The sequence below is a fragment of the Micromesistius poutassou genome (assembly GCF_964030765.1).
Source record: "Micromesistius poutassou genome assembly, chromosome: 21".
NCBI lineage: Eukaryota > Metazoa > Chordata > Actinopteri > Gadiformes > Gadidae > Micromesistius > Micromesistius poutassou.
This window is the reverse complement of record NC_140291.1, coordinates 11445021-11461820: the sequence shown is the minus strand read 5'-3', so window position 1 is coordinate 11461820 and position 16800 is coordinate 11445021. Positions and strand designations below refer to the sequence as shown.

The window sequence follows — 16800 nt, the reverse complement described above, 5'->3', positions numbered from 1 at the left end:
GTGGATAGGTTCATGATTCCTGTTCGCCAGCTGAGAAACTCAAACGCACAACCTTCACGTATCGACTGTTAATGTTTAACCTCAACCTTGTATTTGTTTCATAAGGTCAGGGTTCATGCATTAAAAGCACACACCCAGGGGCAAGTTGCATGTTGTTGGTTTTCACACTCATGCATGTTGAAGGGCAACAGACGGGTTGGATCCTTCCGGATATATCACAGAGTAGCCTACTGCTTCATTAAGGGTCTCACACACATCAACAAGACGATTAAACATCGAGAAGTATTTCATTCCCAATTCACAAGCCATGCATGTCCTCCTCAGGTTTTTTTTTTAAGATAGCCTGAAACACTAAAGCTAGCCGCTTTCAAACTAGTATTCTCCACCTAGCCATGATTGTGGTAGCACTTATTGAGCTAGCCCTTCTAAAAGCTAGCGTTCTTCAGTCTAGATGTTCTAAAGCCACAAGTTCTGAAACTAGAAACTCGAAAAAGCAAACCGGGGCTAGCAAATCGTGAAAGTGATAAAGCTAAAGCTAGACGTTTGAATTATAAGCCATCAGTTCTAATATCAATCACTTCTAAAGAGCTAGCGATTCCCGAGCCCCGCAGCTCTTGAAGCCAGTCACCTGAGCTTCTCCAGACACTCCAGAACGTGCCTCTGGATGTTCTCGTCCTTCTCGTAGGTGCCCAGCAGGGCGATGGCGTCGTCGTGGTTCTGACAGTAGATCTTGTACACGTCCTCCAGCTCAGACTTAAAGTCCAGAAACACCTTTCCTGCAGAACACAACATTAAAAAATTGGTTAAATATAAAAAAAAACAATATAGATACATAGAGCCACATGAATGCTACATATGCATAAAATTCCAAGAGTGTCTGGTTGCAGACTCATGGGGGGTTCTGGGGGCTCCGCTGTAGAACGGAAACACGGCACCTTCACTTGGATAAGGAAGTAAGTTGTAAACAACGTGAAACAATAACAAGACCGCTGTATGTATGTGAAATAGATCATAACTAATAATGAAACATCAGGGTATTGCAATGTACTGTAATTGGATGTTTTACGTATTTTATCAAATTTCAGTGAACAAATTATTCACGACAAGAGTCAAATGAAAGACGGTTACTCTGTAATGTATAATTTCACTTAACTCCTTTATCATCAAAGCATGACAAACTTACATCTATATAATTTACAAGGCTCTCAAGAGATGTGGTCGATTGGAGTGTTGTACTAGTCCAATAGGGCAATAGGGGGCAGCAGAGTGGCTGGAGGCGCGTCGTAGATAGTGGAGGTAAGTATTTCCTTTCTACAGTGGAGCTCCCAGAATCCCCCATGAGTCTGCAACCAGACCCCTCTCTAATGCCGCTTTTCCACCGACAGTATCAGCTCGACTCGACTCGGTCCCAGGCGCGTTTCCATCTAAAAAAGTACCTCTTCAATGTGGGCGGGTCGTAGAAAAGAAGCTCTCCACCATGGGCGGGTCGTCATTAGGTTTTAATCACGGGAGACGCGATTCCCGGGAAATCTGAATCTGATCAAGACTATTTCCTGATTCCCGGGAAAGGTTATGATGGGAAATAAAATAAAATAAAAAGCGCAATGACTGCGCGTCTATTGTTGTCATACGGTAACGTTGATGGAGGCGAAACTCGAGCCCTAGGAAAGGAACGACACTAAAATGAAACAGCGAAACGCTGATCCTCCGGAGCCGGTCCGTGGACTCCAGCCACGCCGGACACACACAACCACGCCCGACACACACAACCACACGCAGCCTAACTCTAGCCCCGGGAAAGGAGCGACACACACGGCGAAACGCTGATCAGTGTCCCCCTCGGGAGCGGGTTTGTGGACTCCAACCACGCCGGACACAACTTAACTTTGAGTGATTATTCCCATTTACAGCCGCTGGCCAATCAGTTACCAGCAGCCTGTTTACGTCACACAAAAGTACCTACTCTGCTCGCTTGGAACCTCAACGGAGGTAGTACTAAAAAAACTTTTTTTGCCAATGGAAACGAAAAAAAGGCGAGTCGAGTCGAGTCGGTACTAGCGGTGGAAAAGCGGCATATGATTCTGTTTATCTTTAGTAGATTTCTTTAAACTTCATCTAACTGAATGGGTGACATTTTTAGCAATGTATTTCATGTTTTGGTGAACAAAATGTCAGCCTAGCTCCTCTCATAACCATAGCAATTGGAGAAAAGAATGGAAGAGATATTAAAAACCCTGGAGAGAAGGATAAGAAGAATGTATCGTTGAAGGAGGAACGGTTTTCTCACCGATGGAGTCAGTGTCCTCTAGCTCGTGGGAGAGCCGCTGGGAGAGGTCGATGACCGAGCCGAGGTTCCCGAACAGGCCATCATAGTCCACGTTCTGCACCTTTAAAGGCAACGGGTATTCAACACAGATTATGTTCACGTGTCGGGTATGAACTACTCATCTATAACGCGGTTCCCTCTACATACACTCCTGTGTTAATGTTAATATTATCCACAAATATGAAATCTTTTCAATTACTTTAAATGGCTATTTTCTCTCTCAACATAAACAACATTAGTAGTATTTACATTTTACTATACAATTTACATTTCATTTTCTTACAAATCCTGTAATAAAACAAAAGGTAGTCCAACACCCACCATCCAACCCAAGCCCCACCTTACCAACACAACCCTCGCCCCCAGCCCAACCACACCCCGCAATCACCACCCCTCCCTCCCACCCAGGACCACCCATAACACCACCAACCCCTCCCACCCCCCCCCCCCCAACCCCTCCGGCCCCACCACCCACCTGCTTGCGCTGGAGCGGCTCCACGATCTCACTGACGCACATCTGCAGGTCCTTGATGTAGTCCTTCTCTGTCTGCAGCAGCTCCTCCACCACCTTCTCCCGCTTCTCCATCATCCTCAGCTCGGGGTCCTCGCCCCCGCTGGAGGCGTTGGTGCCCCCGGGGGCCAGGGCGGAGGCTGTGGTGGGGGCCATGTCCGACAGGGGGCTGGAGTCCAGGGCCTTGCGTTCAGCCGACAGCAGGGTCATCTCTGTGGAGACGGAGAAGAAGAGAGAGAGAGCGTGAGCATCACCGTCATGGACCCGTCGGGTCTGGTCAACTGCCTTGAGATTTTTACATACATTTTATATGTAGTCTAGTTATCAGCCATCTGTACGAAACAGATAACCGGACGTCGTCAGTCCAACGAAACGTGTGACACGGCAATAGGCAGGCCATTTCGGTCGTTTATGAAAACGCCTAAACGACAGTCACAGGGGATTCTCTGTACAAACGCGCCCCATATTAGCTAAAAGGCTGGGATTGCCTGACCGGGGCCAGGTCTGCTGAACATCTGTCTGAATAGGCGGGGGGGCCAGACGCATATGCCAAAGCAAATGAAAGATAATCCTGAAGATTCATGTGGTTCCCAGGCTACAAAACTGAGGTTTGATGCCTGAAAGGAAATTATTTCCACAGGCAAATAAACTAGAGCAAATTTGAATAAAAAATATTCAACCCCTCTACAAAGAGGAAACAATCCCTCATTGCAATGAAGCCCAGGCAGATGACAACAAGGAAAACAGAAAGTAGAGAGAGAGAGAGAGCAATAGAAACCAAGGTGTGGTACACACAGGGCTTTACGGCAGTGATGGATATGAGAGAGTGATCAAGAAAGACTTAAAGGAGAGGAGGAACAGACCTGGATAAATGGTAGAGAGCTAGGAGAGAGGGATAGAGAATAGGAAAGCAGAGGGGGGATATGGAAAGGTATTGAGGAATAGGAAGACCAACACAGAGAACAGTGTGGGGGGAAAAAGGGAATCCAGGTTCAATCCAACGTTCCCATCCCCCCCATCCCTATCTACTCCTCATCCTCCCCTCCTATTCTTTCTCCTGGTCTTGCCTGCCTGGCATTTGATCTATGTTCCCGCTATCGTTCGGCCAGGCCTGGTCTTGGCTGTGTGACGAGTGTGTGTGCTGTGTGTGCTGTGTGTGTGTGTGGCCGGTGTGTGTTGGCTGTACACGCACCACTGGCTCGTCTCAATGAGGCCTTAAAGTGGAGTGGACTGTGGTCTTGTTGTCTCTCGGGGCACAATGGCCCGGGACAGAGAGGACAGACTTATGGGCTCTCAGGGGCCCAAGGGACAACACAGGGGGACGGGCCAGGGGGACGAGCCAGGGGGACGAGCCAGGGGGACGGGGCCAGGCAGAGTGAGACATGGATAAAACGCGAGACAAAAAGAACAAAGGAGAAAGAGAGGGAGAGAGAACGAGAGAATACTAAATAGGAGGAGAAAGAGTTAGAGAAATATAAATAAACACCAGCGAGGAGGGAGAGAGTAGCCAGTAATGGCACGGGGCGAGTTTGTGTGCATACGGGGGTAGTACGCACAGGCAAGTAGGGAGTTGGTGATGGTGGAGGAGATGGGGAAATGCCACTGAACTGGTTCAAGTTGTTGACTTTGCTCGGGTTACCAAGTGGTGTCTGGTAGACCTCAATAAAAGATTATCTTGCCATTAGTCATATCCGGAGTTTGGACTAGCCCTGCTCTAAGGAGGAGTAATTGAGGCCTATATTTAGCAAGCAGACGCTTTATCTGGACAGCAAGTACACTGGTGATCCACACGAACACAGACCTGCGTCTAGCAACCTGAACCTTCTTATGATGATTATTCCCATGATGCATCAGAAACAGTTATGTTTGAGTATTAGGTTAGAGACGTTGACGTTTAAGTTAGAGATGGTTTGGTCTAGGTATTAGGTCAGAGATGCCAAGATTAGGTTAGAGATGGTTTTGGTAAGGAACAAGGTTAAGAGTGTCAAGATTAGGTTAGAGATGGTTATGTTTAGGTATTAGGTTAGAGATGGAGTTAGGGTTAGTTCAGCTTTGGAGATGGTAAAGTTAAAAGTTTGGTGATTAATATCAATAATATCATGTGAATGCTTCCCCTCTGATCAAAACATGTAGTGGTATTTAAGTCAAGAATGACATACACCAATCCTTGGTTTTAATTGGATTCGGTTAGCTCATTCATTCCGCCGTTTGATCAAAAACACACACATGCACACACAAATAAGCTCGCACACATGCACGTCCCACGCTCTACTTCTCATGTCTTGTTATGTTCCCTCGTCTGAAAGGCAACACAGGATTTTGACCCAATTTCTGAAATTCCATTTTTTTGTTTTGTGTAACAATTAGAGATTCTTTTGTAGACAAAAGATATGCTTGAAGCAAAACAAAGTATGTTCTGGAATGGATATCAGTTGTGCAAAACCCTATTCATACATTATAAAAAATATATTTTGTTCTATTCAATGGAAATTCTTAAGGAGGATCTGTTACAGTACATGTTTAGAAACATGGACTGCCAGTCTATTCAGCCACAATGCATGCCTACACAGACTGAGTGACTGTGTGTGTGTTACACAACTTTCCAGTGTGGCAGTGGCTATATTGACGCCAACTATTAACTCGTCATAGCGTTCTGCTCACATGATTCATATGTGGGTGTGGAACACAATTCACAATGCATTCAGGTGTGTTTGGCTGTACTTCACGTGGAGTCACACACACACACACACACACACACACACACACACACACACACACACACACACACACACACACACACACACACACACACACACACACACACACACACACACACACACACACACCTCCATGCCCAGGATAAATAAACCAAATCAACATAAAAGGTGACCACTTCCTCCGGACACGCTGTCCTGTAATGTCACTGAATAAGGATGACATTTTTTAATGTAATCCAATCATTTTATTGTGGTGATGTGTATCGCATGCTGATACACATGGAGCTGACCCGATGGACCAACAACAAACGACAAAATTAAACAACGACTACAACAATCAATGTCATCTATCATTATCTCCTCTAACATTGTTCAGAAATGGATCAACGTGATCATAACGAGCAGCATTACATCTTCTCACCATGTTGCCCACAAACCTTCATGAAAATGTAATTATAGGTGGTCTGGGGACAGTGGAAGTAGAAGAGGTATGTAATACAGGCATCAGTGATTAGCAAAGGATCCACATTCAGAAGATGACCCAGATCTCTTTCACAACACCAACAAACGATTAATAACGCTACGGGACTCGAGAACAATTGCTACTGTTGTGAATGTAGAGCAGGACAGGTACAAAGTGTTGACCAACTTTATTCCACTTTGGAATACTTCAACATAATTTGCATTGTTGCGTGACTGCTCGGTCTGCATGATGAAGTTTCAAAAAAGAAAATGGACTGAGGAGCCCTTGGAATATGTAAATTAGTAAAGCAGACACTAGCTCAAGTTATTCATGTGTACTGGATATCATATGATGCAGATATGATCCAGATATCAAACAGGACCCATATACTCATGCTGTTCCTTCTATGTTTACATTGCATACACAGCTACTAAGAAAATACCTAAAGTTATGCCGATAGCCTGTGAGTAGAATTAGACATTTTTGGTATTTCTTTCTCATGAGATAACTTTTTTGCTACAATAATAGACCAAACGGAAGGACTCTGACAAACTAACACTGCAGTTGGGCAGACAATCTATAAAGAGGATTGTTAGTATTACAGTTTAAACAAACAGCCCTAACTCTTCATCTGCTTCAGTGGAGATGTGTGCTGATCGACCACAGAACACTACTGTAGGGCTGATAGCCACATACTCGTCCAGCCTCACATGTTGCAATGCCAATGAATCCGTTTTAATATACAACTTTTCAATAAAATCTAAAATAAATGAATGGACATGTACTTTACTCTATATACTCCAAATATCCGGGTACAAAGTTACTGAAAACACTGCAATACCTTACACTGAGCAGCCACAGAACAAAGCTGTATCTCAGAGACCGACAACTTTTCATTCAGTCACAGCACAGACTTTATACCAGCCCAAATCCACAATGCATTAAGCACAACAAAAACATGAAGCATGCATGCATAAACACTGACAACCTGACAGGACACAAATATTAATACCGAGCCAAAGTCTTGTCATCATACTAGCTGAAGGTTCACTTTGGAGAAAAAGAAAATCACCAAAGAGACAGTTAAACAAGTGGAAGGTAAAACAGATACAAAGTAACACAATATTGACAACATGTGCACACAAGGCAACCCCAACAGACAGAAACACAAACTAAAACCGACACACAAGGTAACACAAAAGTGACAAAGTAACACAACACGGACATGCCTGCTGCTTGAATCTACCCACCTGCTGTGTTGTTGAGACTCACTCCAATAAGAGAAGGAAGCAAGTGCACGCACGCACACACACACACACACACACACAGTCCACGTGCACGCTCCACGTGCACACTCACACAGCGCTTCTGTCAAGGAGAGCCCCGCTCGGACAGGTCATTGTCAACATCTCTTCCCCCTTGCCTCTCCGTCTGCCTATCCCTCTACTGCACAGACTCCCTCCCACCGCCGCGATTAGCATGACAATGAATGGGAACCCCCGTGATTACACATGGACACACATTCGGGAGTGGACGGACCTTCACGGTGGACGCACAAAACCAGAAGAGGAGTCCCACTCGGGAACTGGACTCTCAGATCCAGTCCGGACCAACCATCCTGGGCCGGAGCAGGTGTCAACTAGCTACACCTCTGCTGCCCTGAGTAGTGTTAATGTTAAGTAGTTGATGCTAGCCACTGACTGATAGTTTAATGATGTCAAGCCCACTAACTGGTTGTTCAAAATGACATTGGTTAAGCATTTCTCACTTTTGTTTGAAATGAAATGTTTCTCTTTTTAGATTTTGGTTCGCAAATCCTACATTTCTATTGCCCGTCAATCTCTTGTCATGTTTAAGTAGTTGAGCAAAGTGTTGCATTCTGGGGGCACGTTCTACTCTGGAGGATCCAGTCCTTTTTTGCTGGGATACCAACAAGTGTCTCCCCCACAAGCTGAACTCAATCACCATAACGACCTGCATGGATGAAGTTTCTGCTCCCACTTCAGCTCTTCTGACAGCCTGTTCATAGTAGAAGTAGTAGCAGTTGGACATTATAATGTCAACTTAAATGATACCTCACTTCAAGCAGCATTCATTCATTTTTACTCGTGGTTTCTCATCACTTGTCACAAAAACACAGAACGCTGCAAAGCTCAGTTAGCTCTGAGATTAGCAACGAGGTCAGAATCAATCGAAGCTGCGCGTGCGTGTGTGTGTGTGTGTATGTGCGTGCGTGCGTGCGGCAGTTTCAAAGTTCACCGAAGAATGTGCGGTTGCCCAGGCAACTCCTGTCCTAGGGGGGGGGGAGGGGGGGGGTGAGGGTGGGGGTGGGGGCTGAAGTGGTTACATGCCGTGCGCGTATGTGTGTGTGTTTGTGTGTGTTCAGCTGTGGTGTAAATCTGGCCGTAAATGTGTTTACACAGGCGCGGTCGCCAAGGTACGGTGTGGGAATGCCGAATATCACTGGATTCAACAAGACAGATGCCCTAATTAGAAAAGTTAGTTAAGAACAACAACAGTGACGATGTTAAACAATGCTGGTATAATCCACAATCTATATAAAATGGTCATTTTCATTTTCATGACTACAATGCATCAAAAACTAAAACTAAACATGTATATTATATATTTCAATTCCTTCGCCCTTGGGTAACGTAATTGATATTGTAGAAACATCGTCTTCATTGCGCTGCTTAATAAAAGTCTTGAGCAGCTGCTTACTTTTAAAAGTTGTAAAAGTCACAGTAGAAATGAGGACAAGCAGCTTTTCTCTCTCTCCCCCCCCCAGTGCCGTGTCCTCCTAGTTACCCCTGGAGGTCAAGGGTCGGACCTTCCAGGTCCTAGTCAGATATCACCGTTGGCTGTGTGTGTTGTCATTAGATACACCACAACTAGATACACCTGCATCACCCTTGACCCCCAACGCAGATCACGTGATTACATTCAATTATCAAGTCACTGATAAACCGCCACACCCCCCCCCGATCACCAACACCTGTCAAACAACTGAAACTCATTCACATGACGTGTAAGTGTTGATTACATTCTGCTTTTCCGATGAAGTTTCCAGAAGACGATTCCTTTCATAAAATGAAATCCAAAACCACGTGTGCTGTGCTGACCGACCAAGTGGAGGCTCTCGAGTGTGCAACAACCGTAACGTCATATCAACGTATCAACAAGCCCCGTGTTTAATCTTTAAACACTACTCCGCCTCAAAGTCTACCGTTAGAAGTGCTTCCAAACCTTTTTATCAAAATGGATGCCCTTCTATTCCAGGATGATTGAGCTCAGAAACACTGCATTCATGAGCACAATGTAGGAGCAAAACACATAACAAACCGGTTTGGTGGTGTTGAAGTGGAGTGAGAATTAATTAGGGTATCTTCAGCACAATTCTATGACCAGGAATGTTCCAGATTAATTCAAGGTTTTGCATATGTGTAGGGACCTGTGGGGTGGAGTGTGAACTAAAGTGCAGAAGCCATTTAAAAACACAGCCACCACTACCGTCTTCACAGTTTTACCTTGAACCCTGAACACAAAGGAGCAAAGACGTTGAGATGGAAACAGTAGGCGTTGCTTTAAATGAAAACAACCTCAAAGTCCTTAGGAGCCATTCAGCCTTTCACATCGTTCCTTCTGTGGGAGGAATTCTGCTTTCCGTTCCCCCCAGCCAGTTAACGTCTGGAACCAAGATGGCCGCCAGGTGAATAGGGCCATGGTACCTTCAACCACGTACACCAGGATCATGTACGATCAGCGGCTCAATTATAACGGGATGTCATTCAAAGTGATTGATACCACTCAAGCCTCCTAGGAAGAGACAAAGACCTACACTACAAAACGCACAAGCCCTTGTTAAGTACCCTTAAGCTCTTTATCACAACAATAAGATAAGCTTGTTTCCAAGTACCGGTTTCGCTCACAGAAAATATTTAGCTGTGTGGTGCCCAAGACTCCCACAGGGTTGGTGAAGAAGAAGTTTCTGATTTTGGCACCCTTTTCATGGAAAAAGATCCAGTAATGTTTTAAATTATAGGAACCATGATTGAAGACAACCATATTGACAACCATAATGACGACCATAGGCCATAGCTTTCCTCCTTTAATTAGTTTGATTTGATGTGAAAACGGAATAGTTTTAAACATTCTAGTTAATCTAAAATAGTTTCATCGTCTAGTACTGTGCTGTATTAGATGTGTGCAGAGCTTCATGAAAATATAATTTTAAAAAGCTCAAAAGTGCTTTCATCAACATAAAAAAAAAAAAAACTGATATAATCTGACAACGACGCAAACACGTTTTGTCACGGCCTCAAAAGTGAAAAGTGTCCCGCTAAGTGGCTCCCCAGGTCCCCCCTTAAAGGGACAATGGTAAGAAGGGCTTGCTGTAAGCCAATCAGGTTGCAGTACAAGTGCTAACGAGGGGGCTGGGGAGGGGAGGGGCGCGGCGCGGTGCAGACGTCAACATGGGCGAAGGAAGGTTTTTGACCTACATTCGACTGACCCGTTAAATCCACCTACCCCGCGACCTATGTAGAGCCCTTTCCTCGTGGCTCTACTGGAAACTTGACACGCCCTGACACACCAAACCAACGTCAAAGACCTAGTCACCACCCCCTGACGGTTGGGTCTCCCGTGTGTCAGCCAAAAAGTTGTCCTTGAACACGCCGCAAAGACAACAGCCAACGGCCAAGCATCAAGGACATATACAAACATGAAACAAAAACACGGTAGCTACCATTTCACACCACTCTTGCGCAGACGGTTTCCTAGTATAGCTTCTTCAAATCGAGAATGTGTAAACGAAGAACTTTCGTTTCAGTTCTCGTGCACACTCACAAGTTATTTGTCCCCGTCCCCGATTCCACATGCCGAATCATCCGAAAAACAACAAGACAACGGCCGACTATAGCCAACGGTGCGGGAGACACAGGCTACAAACGCACAAACTCGGGCCTCAGACGCTCGGCAATTGGCTCGACACTGCTGGCGATTGGCCCCCCGACAGGGCCTTTAGACCCCCAACGGCCCACTCACACATTTACACCCAACATAGCCACTTGTTTCCAATGAAACTACTTACTGATGATTCATTAAAAACACGCCTTGCCACATGATGACGCACTAGTGTACGCTCAAGATAAGAGAACACTTGATTCATTCTGGGTTAGTCAGTGTAGGAGCATGAAGGAGGCTAGGGCTTCTTGCTCTGTCTAGGATGCATACCGTTTGGGCTGTGAACTTGTTGGGAGTCGAGCACTCTGTTCACTACTACGCTATCCTGCACATCAACTAGGTCCAAAAGATGCTACTGAGGAACAATCATGTTGAATCCTCGGCCAAATACTTTCTGCTGTGACCCCCGAATCAGCCCTGATGTCTGATTTGTGATCTTAAACCCAACGTCTTGATGGAAAATGACCCCGTTTGTCCTTACTTTCCACACACCGTCCTTCGAGGGACTTTTTCCAACCACCTCCTCCTAACGTTCTTTGTTCTTTACCAATCTAATCAGGTAGATAAACGTCGTGACTCTCAGACTCTTATTAACTTTAACCGAGGCCGTCTGACCTTGGGTCGCAGACAAACAATAGCGCGCAGGACCCCCGCGGTCCCCCCCCCTGACATCATTAAATTAAAACCTGTAAACCCAATCAGCAGCAGGAGAGACAGACATGAGTCTGCACCGCCACCTGGGTCTAAAACCCTGACCCAGCTGAAACAAACCCCCTCTAACAGGATTAACTGGATGACAACACACTGTGTGTGTGTGTGTGTGTGTGTGTGTGTGTGTGTGTGTGTGTGTGTGTGTGTTTGATTTAAAAAAGAAATGGCGTCATCCTTCATTCTGATAAGCCCTCTTTACGGAGCCTTCAAACACACACACACACACACACACACACAGGTCTAGTATGTCAGTGCGGGAGTCATGGCAGTGCTGGTTCCAGCCTGGCACCAGACAGACCCCCCCCCCCCCCTGCATGCTGACTCTCAGGATTATAGAGGGGGGTCAATATGGCTAGTGTGTTGTGGAGCTACCGTGTGTGTGTGTGTGTGTGTGTGTGTGTGTGTGTGTGTGTGTGTGTGTGTGTGTGTGTGTGTGTGTGTGTGTGTGTGTGTGTGTGGTAGATTTGGGGGCTTGAGGGGCACCACCTGCTTCTGCACGGACAATGAGCTCCTGGTGAGGACAAACACACACACACACACACACACACACACACACACACACACACACAGAGTCAAGTTCTCCATTAGCGGTTTTGGGACTACTCTGAGTTTCTCAGTCACTCCGTGTCGTCTTCCATTTCAATCTGAAACAGCCACGGTTTAATATCCTCCAAATACTTTGAAACTTGGGATCACGCCATTTAAAATACACAACGTCTTTGTCTCCAAAGAGATTTTCATGACATTGCCAACACTTCCAACTGAAATGGAAACGTGCATATAAAACACACACACGCAGATACGCAGAAACACACACACACGCACGCACGCACGCACGCACGCACGCACGCACGCACGCACACGCACACGCGCACACACACACACACACACACACACACACACACACACACACACACACTTTATCAAGTTCCATCATGACTGTGTTTGATGGCAACAACATGGCAACAGCGCAATTGTCTCCAGTTTTTCCCACGGCGATGTCAGTAGGGCGGCAGTGAGTGAGTGACAAACCCTGACATGTCTCTCAACGTTTGGACATGAAACACCACTGCTATGATGCTCAACGAGGAGTGCTGGTAAGGACAGCCAAACTCATGCCAACCTCAGTGCGTTCACTCTACTCTGGTTCACCAAAAGCAGCTCAGAGAGTGAATACAGTGACTGTATAAGAGGCAACGGAGGATGAAACCCTGGACCCTTTGGGTTGAGAGTTGCACAATCACTCCCACCTCAACACAAGGATTAAGGAAAAGGTTGACGGTGCCTTGCTTAATGAAAATCGATGGTATGATCAAAAGGGAATGTTGTTATACACAAAATACTGTGTAAATGCCTTTCTGGGATACATAGCCAAATTGTTATTGGACAAAGTCACAAAGCTAGGGCAAGTCAACAGCATCTAATGTATTTACCATAACGCTACCCATCTAACAGACAAACTGTTCTTCTTCTCAGGCACCTGTAGCTGAGGGGACTTGTGTCAACATCCTCTGTACACAGAACGCCACAAGTTAGAGAACCTGTTAAGACTTTGCATACTGTAGGAGAAAGAGAGAGAGAGAGAGAGCAAGAGAGAAAGAGAGAAAGAGAGAAGGGGTGACAGAGGGAGAGCATGGGAGAGAGATAGAGAGAAGTGGTTTGAGAGATAAGGGGTGAAAGAGAGAAGGGGAGAGAGGGCGAGAGAGAAGGAGAGAGAGAGCGAGAGAGCAAGAGAGTGAGAGAGAGAGCAAAAGAGTGAGAATGAATGAGGGAGGGAGGGAGGGAGGGAGGGAGAATGACAACAAAAAGCAGAGAACTGGCCAAACCAGCTCGGCGGGTTTCTGACAAATACCTCTAAATTCATCTCCAACTTCTTGAGAGAAAGGACGATGCTGTCACATGGGAGCACCAACCCACACACGCACACACGCACACATGTACACACATGTACACACATGTACACACATGCATCACAGAAAAACAGAAAGAGATTGAGATGGATGAACAGAAACTGACACACAGACACACACAGACACACACAGACACACACAGACACAGACACACATTTGTGTGAAGTGCAGGAGAGCCTTGCGACTCAGCACATTGGGGCGTCCCCCCCCCCACCATTGATCGATGGTTTCTAGGCAGGCGTCCAGGGGGGGTGTCTAGGGAGGTGTCTCCAGCACAAGTGACCTTCTGGAGGTCGTGAGGGGGAGTGGGTATGACACCACCTAACCATCCATTTAGTTGTGTATGCCTTTTTACAACTGCCTGGTGATACACATTGAGAGAGAGAGATACTAGGGTTCAGCCTTCAATAAACACACACACACACACACACACACACACACACACACACACACACACGCACACACACACACACACGACAAGAGCCTTCCTTTGGTGTTAAGATGACCAATACAGTCAGACAGGTTGGTTACCTGGCTTCTTCTTCCTGGTCGTGGCAAACTGAGAGTGCTTCAGGGAGCTCGGAGCGGTCTTCCTGTAGAAGCTGTTCCGGTCCAGAGACCCCAGGTAAACGGGTTTGTGACCCCGCTTGCGTCCGCCGCCCCCGGAGCAGGACTCGTACCCAGTCTCCCGGTCCTCTTCCGCCCCGCGGCGGTACGTTTCCGGGTCTTCGAAAGAGTGCAGCTCCCCGAGTTTCAGCTTGCGGTTCTGCTCCTCCACCCACCTCTCACAGTGCTTCGTCTTGCCGTCGCTTGCGGGTTGCTCCTCGTAACGCGTGTCCTCAGACAGCGACCGCACCGCCTGGAACCTTTCCCGGGCCCGGTTGCGGGGCAACGTCCCCGCGCTCTCCCCGCTGTCGTACCGTCGTCCCTCGTCGCCCAGCTGGTGGTCGTGGCGCCCCGGGCGTGCGGAATCACCGCCACCACCACCACCCCGTCGGCCTTCGCCGCCCTCGAAGTCGTAGCGGTCCCGCGGGGAGCGATCGTACCGGCGATCGTAGCGATCCCTCGAAGAGTGCTCCCGAGCGGGGTCCCCGGCTCGTCGCTCGCACGGCTCGACGACGTCTTCGTAGCGGTCTCTCCTCCGCGTGCTTGGATGGTGGTCGCCCTTCCGGTCATAACCGTCCCAGTGTCGGTCGTCCCAGGCCGAATCGCTTTGGTCTCTTCCAGTGTAGAAGGTTTCCTCGGCCCCGTGGTCATTGGCATCTCTGTACTTCTTGTCTCGTCGGTCGTAGTGGTCATCGGAATGACGGCCCTTGGGTTTGCGTTCGTCGTAGGCGTAGCGGTCGTCCTCTCTGCGCCGGTAGTGGTCCTGCTCCCTCTGGTCCCTGTGGTCCGTGTAATCCTGGTCCTCATATCGGTCCCGGTCCAGGCGCTCGCAGTAATCGTCCCGGCGACCATCCTTTTCGTCGTAGCGGGCCTCCTCGCGTCGCCGGTCGTATTCCCCGCCTTCTCTCGAGTCGTGTTTAACGTACTTCCGGTCCTCGTTATAATCCTGCCCTCTGTGATCGTCCGAGTACTTCCTGTCCTCGTCGTGGCCCCGATGGCCGTACCGGTCCCTAGTGGCATCGTCTCGATGGACTCTATTATTGTCAGACTCGTAGCTCCTCTCTGTGGCCCAGTGGTCCTGTTTGTTGCGCTGGTATTGCCTCTCCTCCGCTGACACGTTGTACCTCTCCTGACCCCTGGGGTCCACGTGGTCATTGCTATGCGGAGGCTCCCTGTTGTGATCATGGGAGCCGTAGTCCTCCGGGCCTTGGTAGAAACAGTGCTGCGCTTTGCTCATCCGCTCGGCTCTCCTCAGCCCCAGGTGGCCGTCCTCCGAGCCGGGGTGGTAATAAAGGTCCCGGCTTAGCGGCCGGAGGTCTTCGAAGGCCGGCTCCCCTGGATTCTGGTACTCCAACCTGGCCTGGTGAGGGACCGACTCCTGTGGCCTCGCGTGCGCTTGGTTCGCCAAGTGCACGGGCCAGGGGGCTGCCTGCATGTTGTGCCCAGGGAGGGCTGGTGGTTGCGGTGGTCCTCCCACAGCCATCATGGGCCCACCCGGACCAGAAACCATCCCACCGTGGTGACTAGGAACTGGATGCCCAGGACCCATGAACATCACCTGTCCCTGAGGGTACCCAGGAACTGGTCCGTACCCTGGGAAGGCAACCTGTTGCTGCTGCTGCTGCTGCTGCTGCTGCTGAACCTGGAGGTGGTGTAGTTGCTGGAGCTGCTGTAACCGCACCATCCTCTCATTCTCCTTGGCCCAGTCAGCGCCCCCCAGCTGCTCCACGCTCTTCCCCCTGCGCACCGGCTGGCCCCCGGGTCCGTAGCTCCAGTCTGCCCCCCCGTAACCAGCAGGGTGTCCGAGAACCACCTGACCCTTCATGGCTGGCCGTTATCCCCAGTCAGCTCTCCTTGGAAACGCTGTCCTCTTTCTCTGCCTTTCTTTCTGTTTCTTTCTTCAAAGTGGCTTCCTCCACCTTGTCTCCATAGTCCTTTTACATTCCATTAGCCAACGTTGTGCAGGCATTTTGTTTTGGTTTCTGCAAGTCTGTCAGACTGACCATTTCTCCGTCTCTCTCTCTCTCTCCCTCTCTCCCTCTCTCTCTCCCCCTCGCGCTCTCTCGGCTGCCTGAACAGGACTGACGAGGTCCACAGCGACTCCCAGCCAAATCCTGCCTGTTCCCTCCCCCCTCGGCTCACCCTATTCGCTGGGCCCTGTGCTGGGGGGGGGAGGGGCTGGAGCTGCTGAAGGGGGCGGGGCCTCCTCTGGGCTTTAAGATTGAGTTGCGTCACGTGTCTGGTGGATTAGGAGAGTGGGGGGCCCCTCCCTGGTCTGTAATTGGCCAGAACTACTGTTTGCAGGAAAACAAAGTCTAGAGTTCAGTGGTGGTCTGTGACATGGGGGAAGAGGGATCTGACCCTCGCCGTCCGACTCTGAAGGGGGGGGGGGCTTTCCACCCAGGACAGAATCATTTCCTCTTCCTGTTTTGGTCAGGTTTTTTTTTTTCCAGGCTTCCCAAATGGCCCAAAAGTGATGGTTATTAACAGTCTCTTCCTTCTGGCGAGGGAATAAGGCAGATTTAATAGTGTAAATATTTTGTCTTGTTATTTGTGACCGAACTGCTGGAGAATTACCCTTGGCTGAAGTGAAA

At 48.3% G+C, this 16800-nt stretch overlaps 1 protein-coding gene across 3 annotated transcripts in view; it reads right to left on the bottom strand.

Moving 5' to 3' along the window:
* The window catches only part of dnmbp (dynamin binding protein), a 45875-nt gene that overhangs the window by 9218 nt on the left and 19857 nt on the right, over positions 1–16800 (bottom strand). For 2 of the 3 annotated variants that reach the window (XM_084485224.1, XM_084485225.1), the window contains exons 5-7: positions 2802–3049; positions 2288–2387; positions 629–776 (exon numbers count right to left, since the gene is read on the bottom strand). In XM_084485224.1, coding sequence (XP_084341350.1) covers positions 629–776; positions 2288–2387; positions 2802–3049 — 496 coding nt within the window. Of the gene's footprint in view, positions 1–628; positions 777–2287; positions 2388–2801; positions 3050–14131; positions 16259–16800 lie in introns of those variants that run through there. The other variant, XM_084485226.1, reaches the window with a different exon arrangement.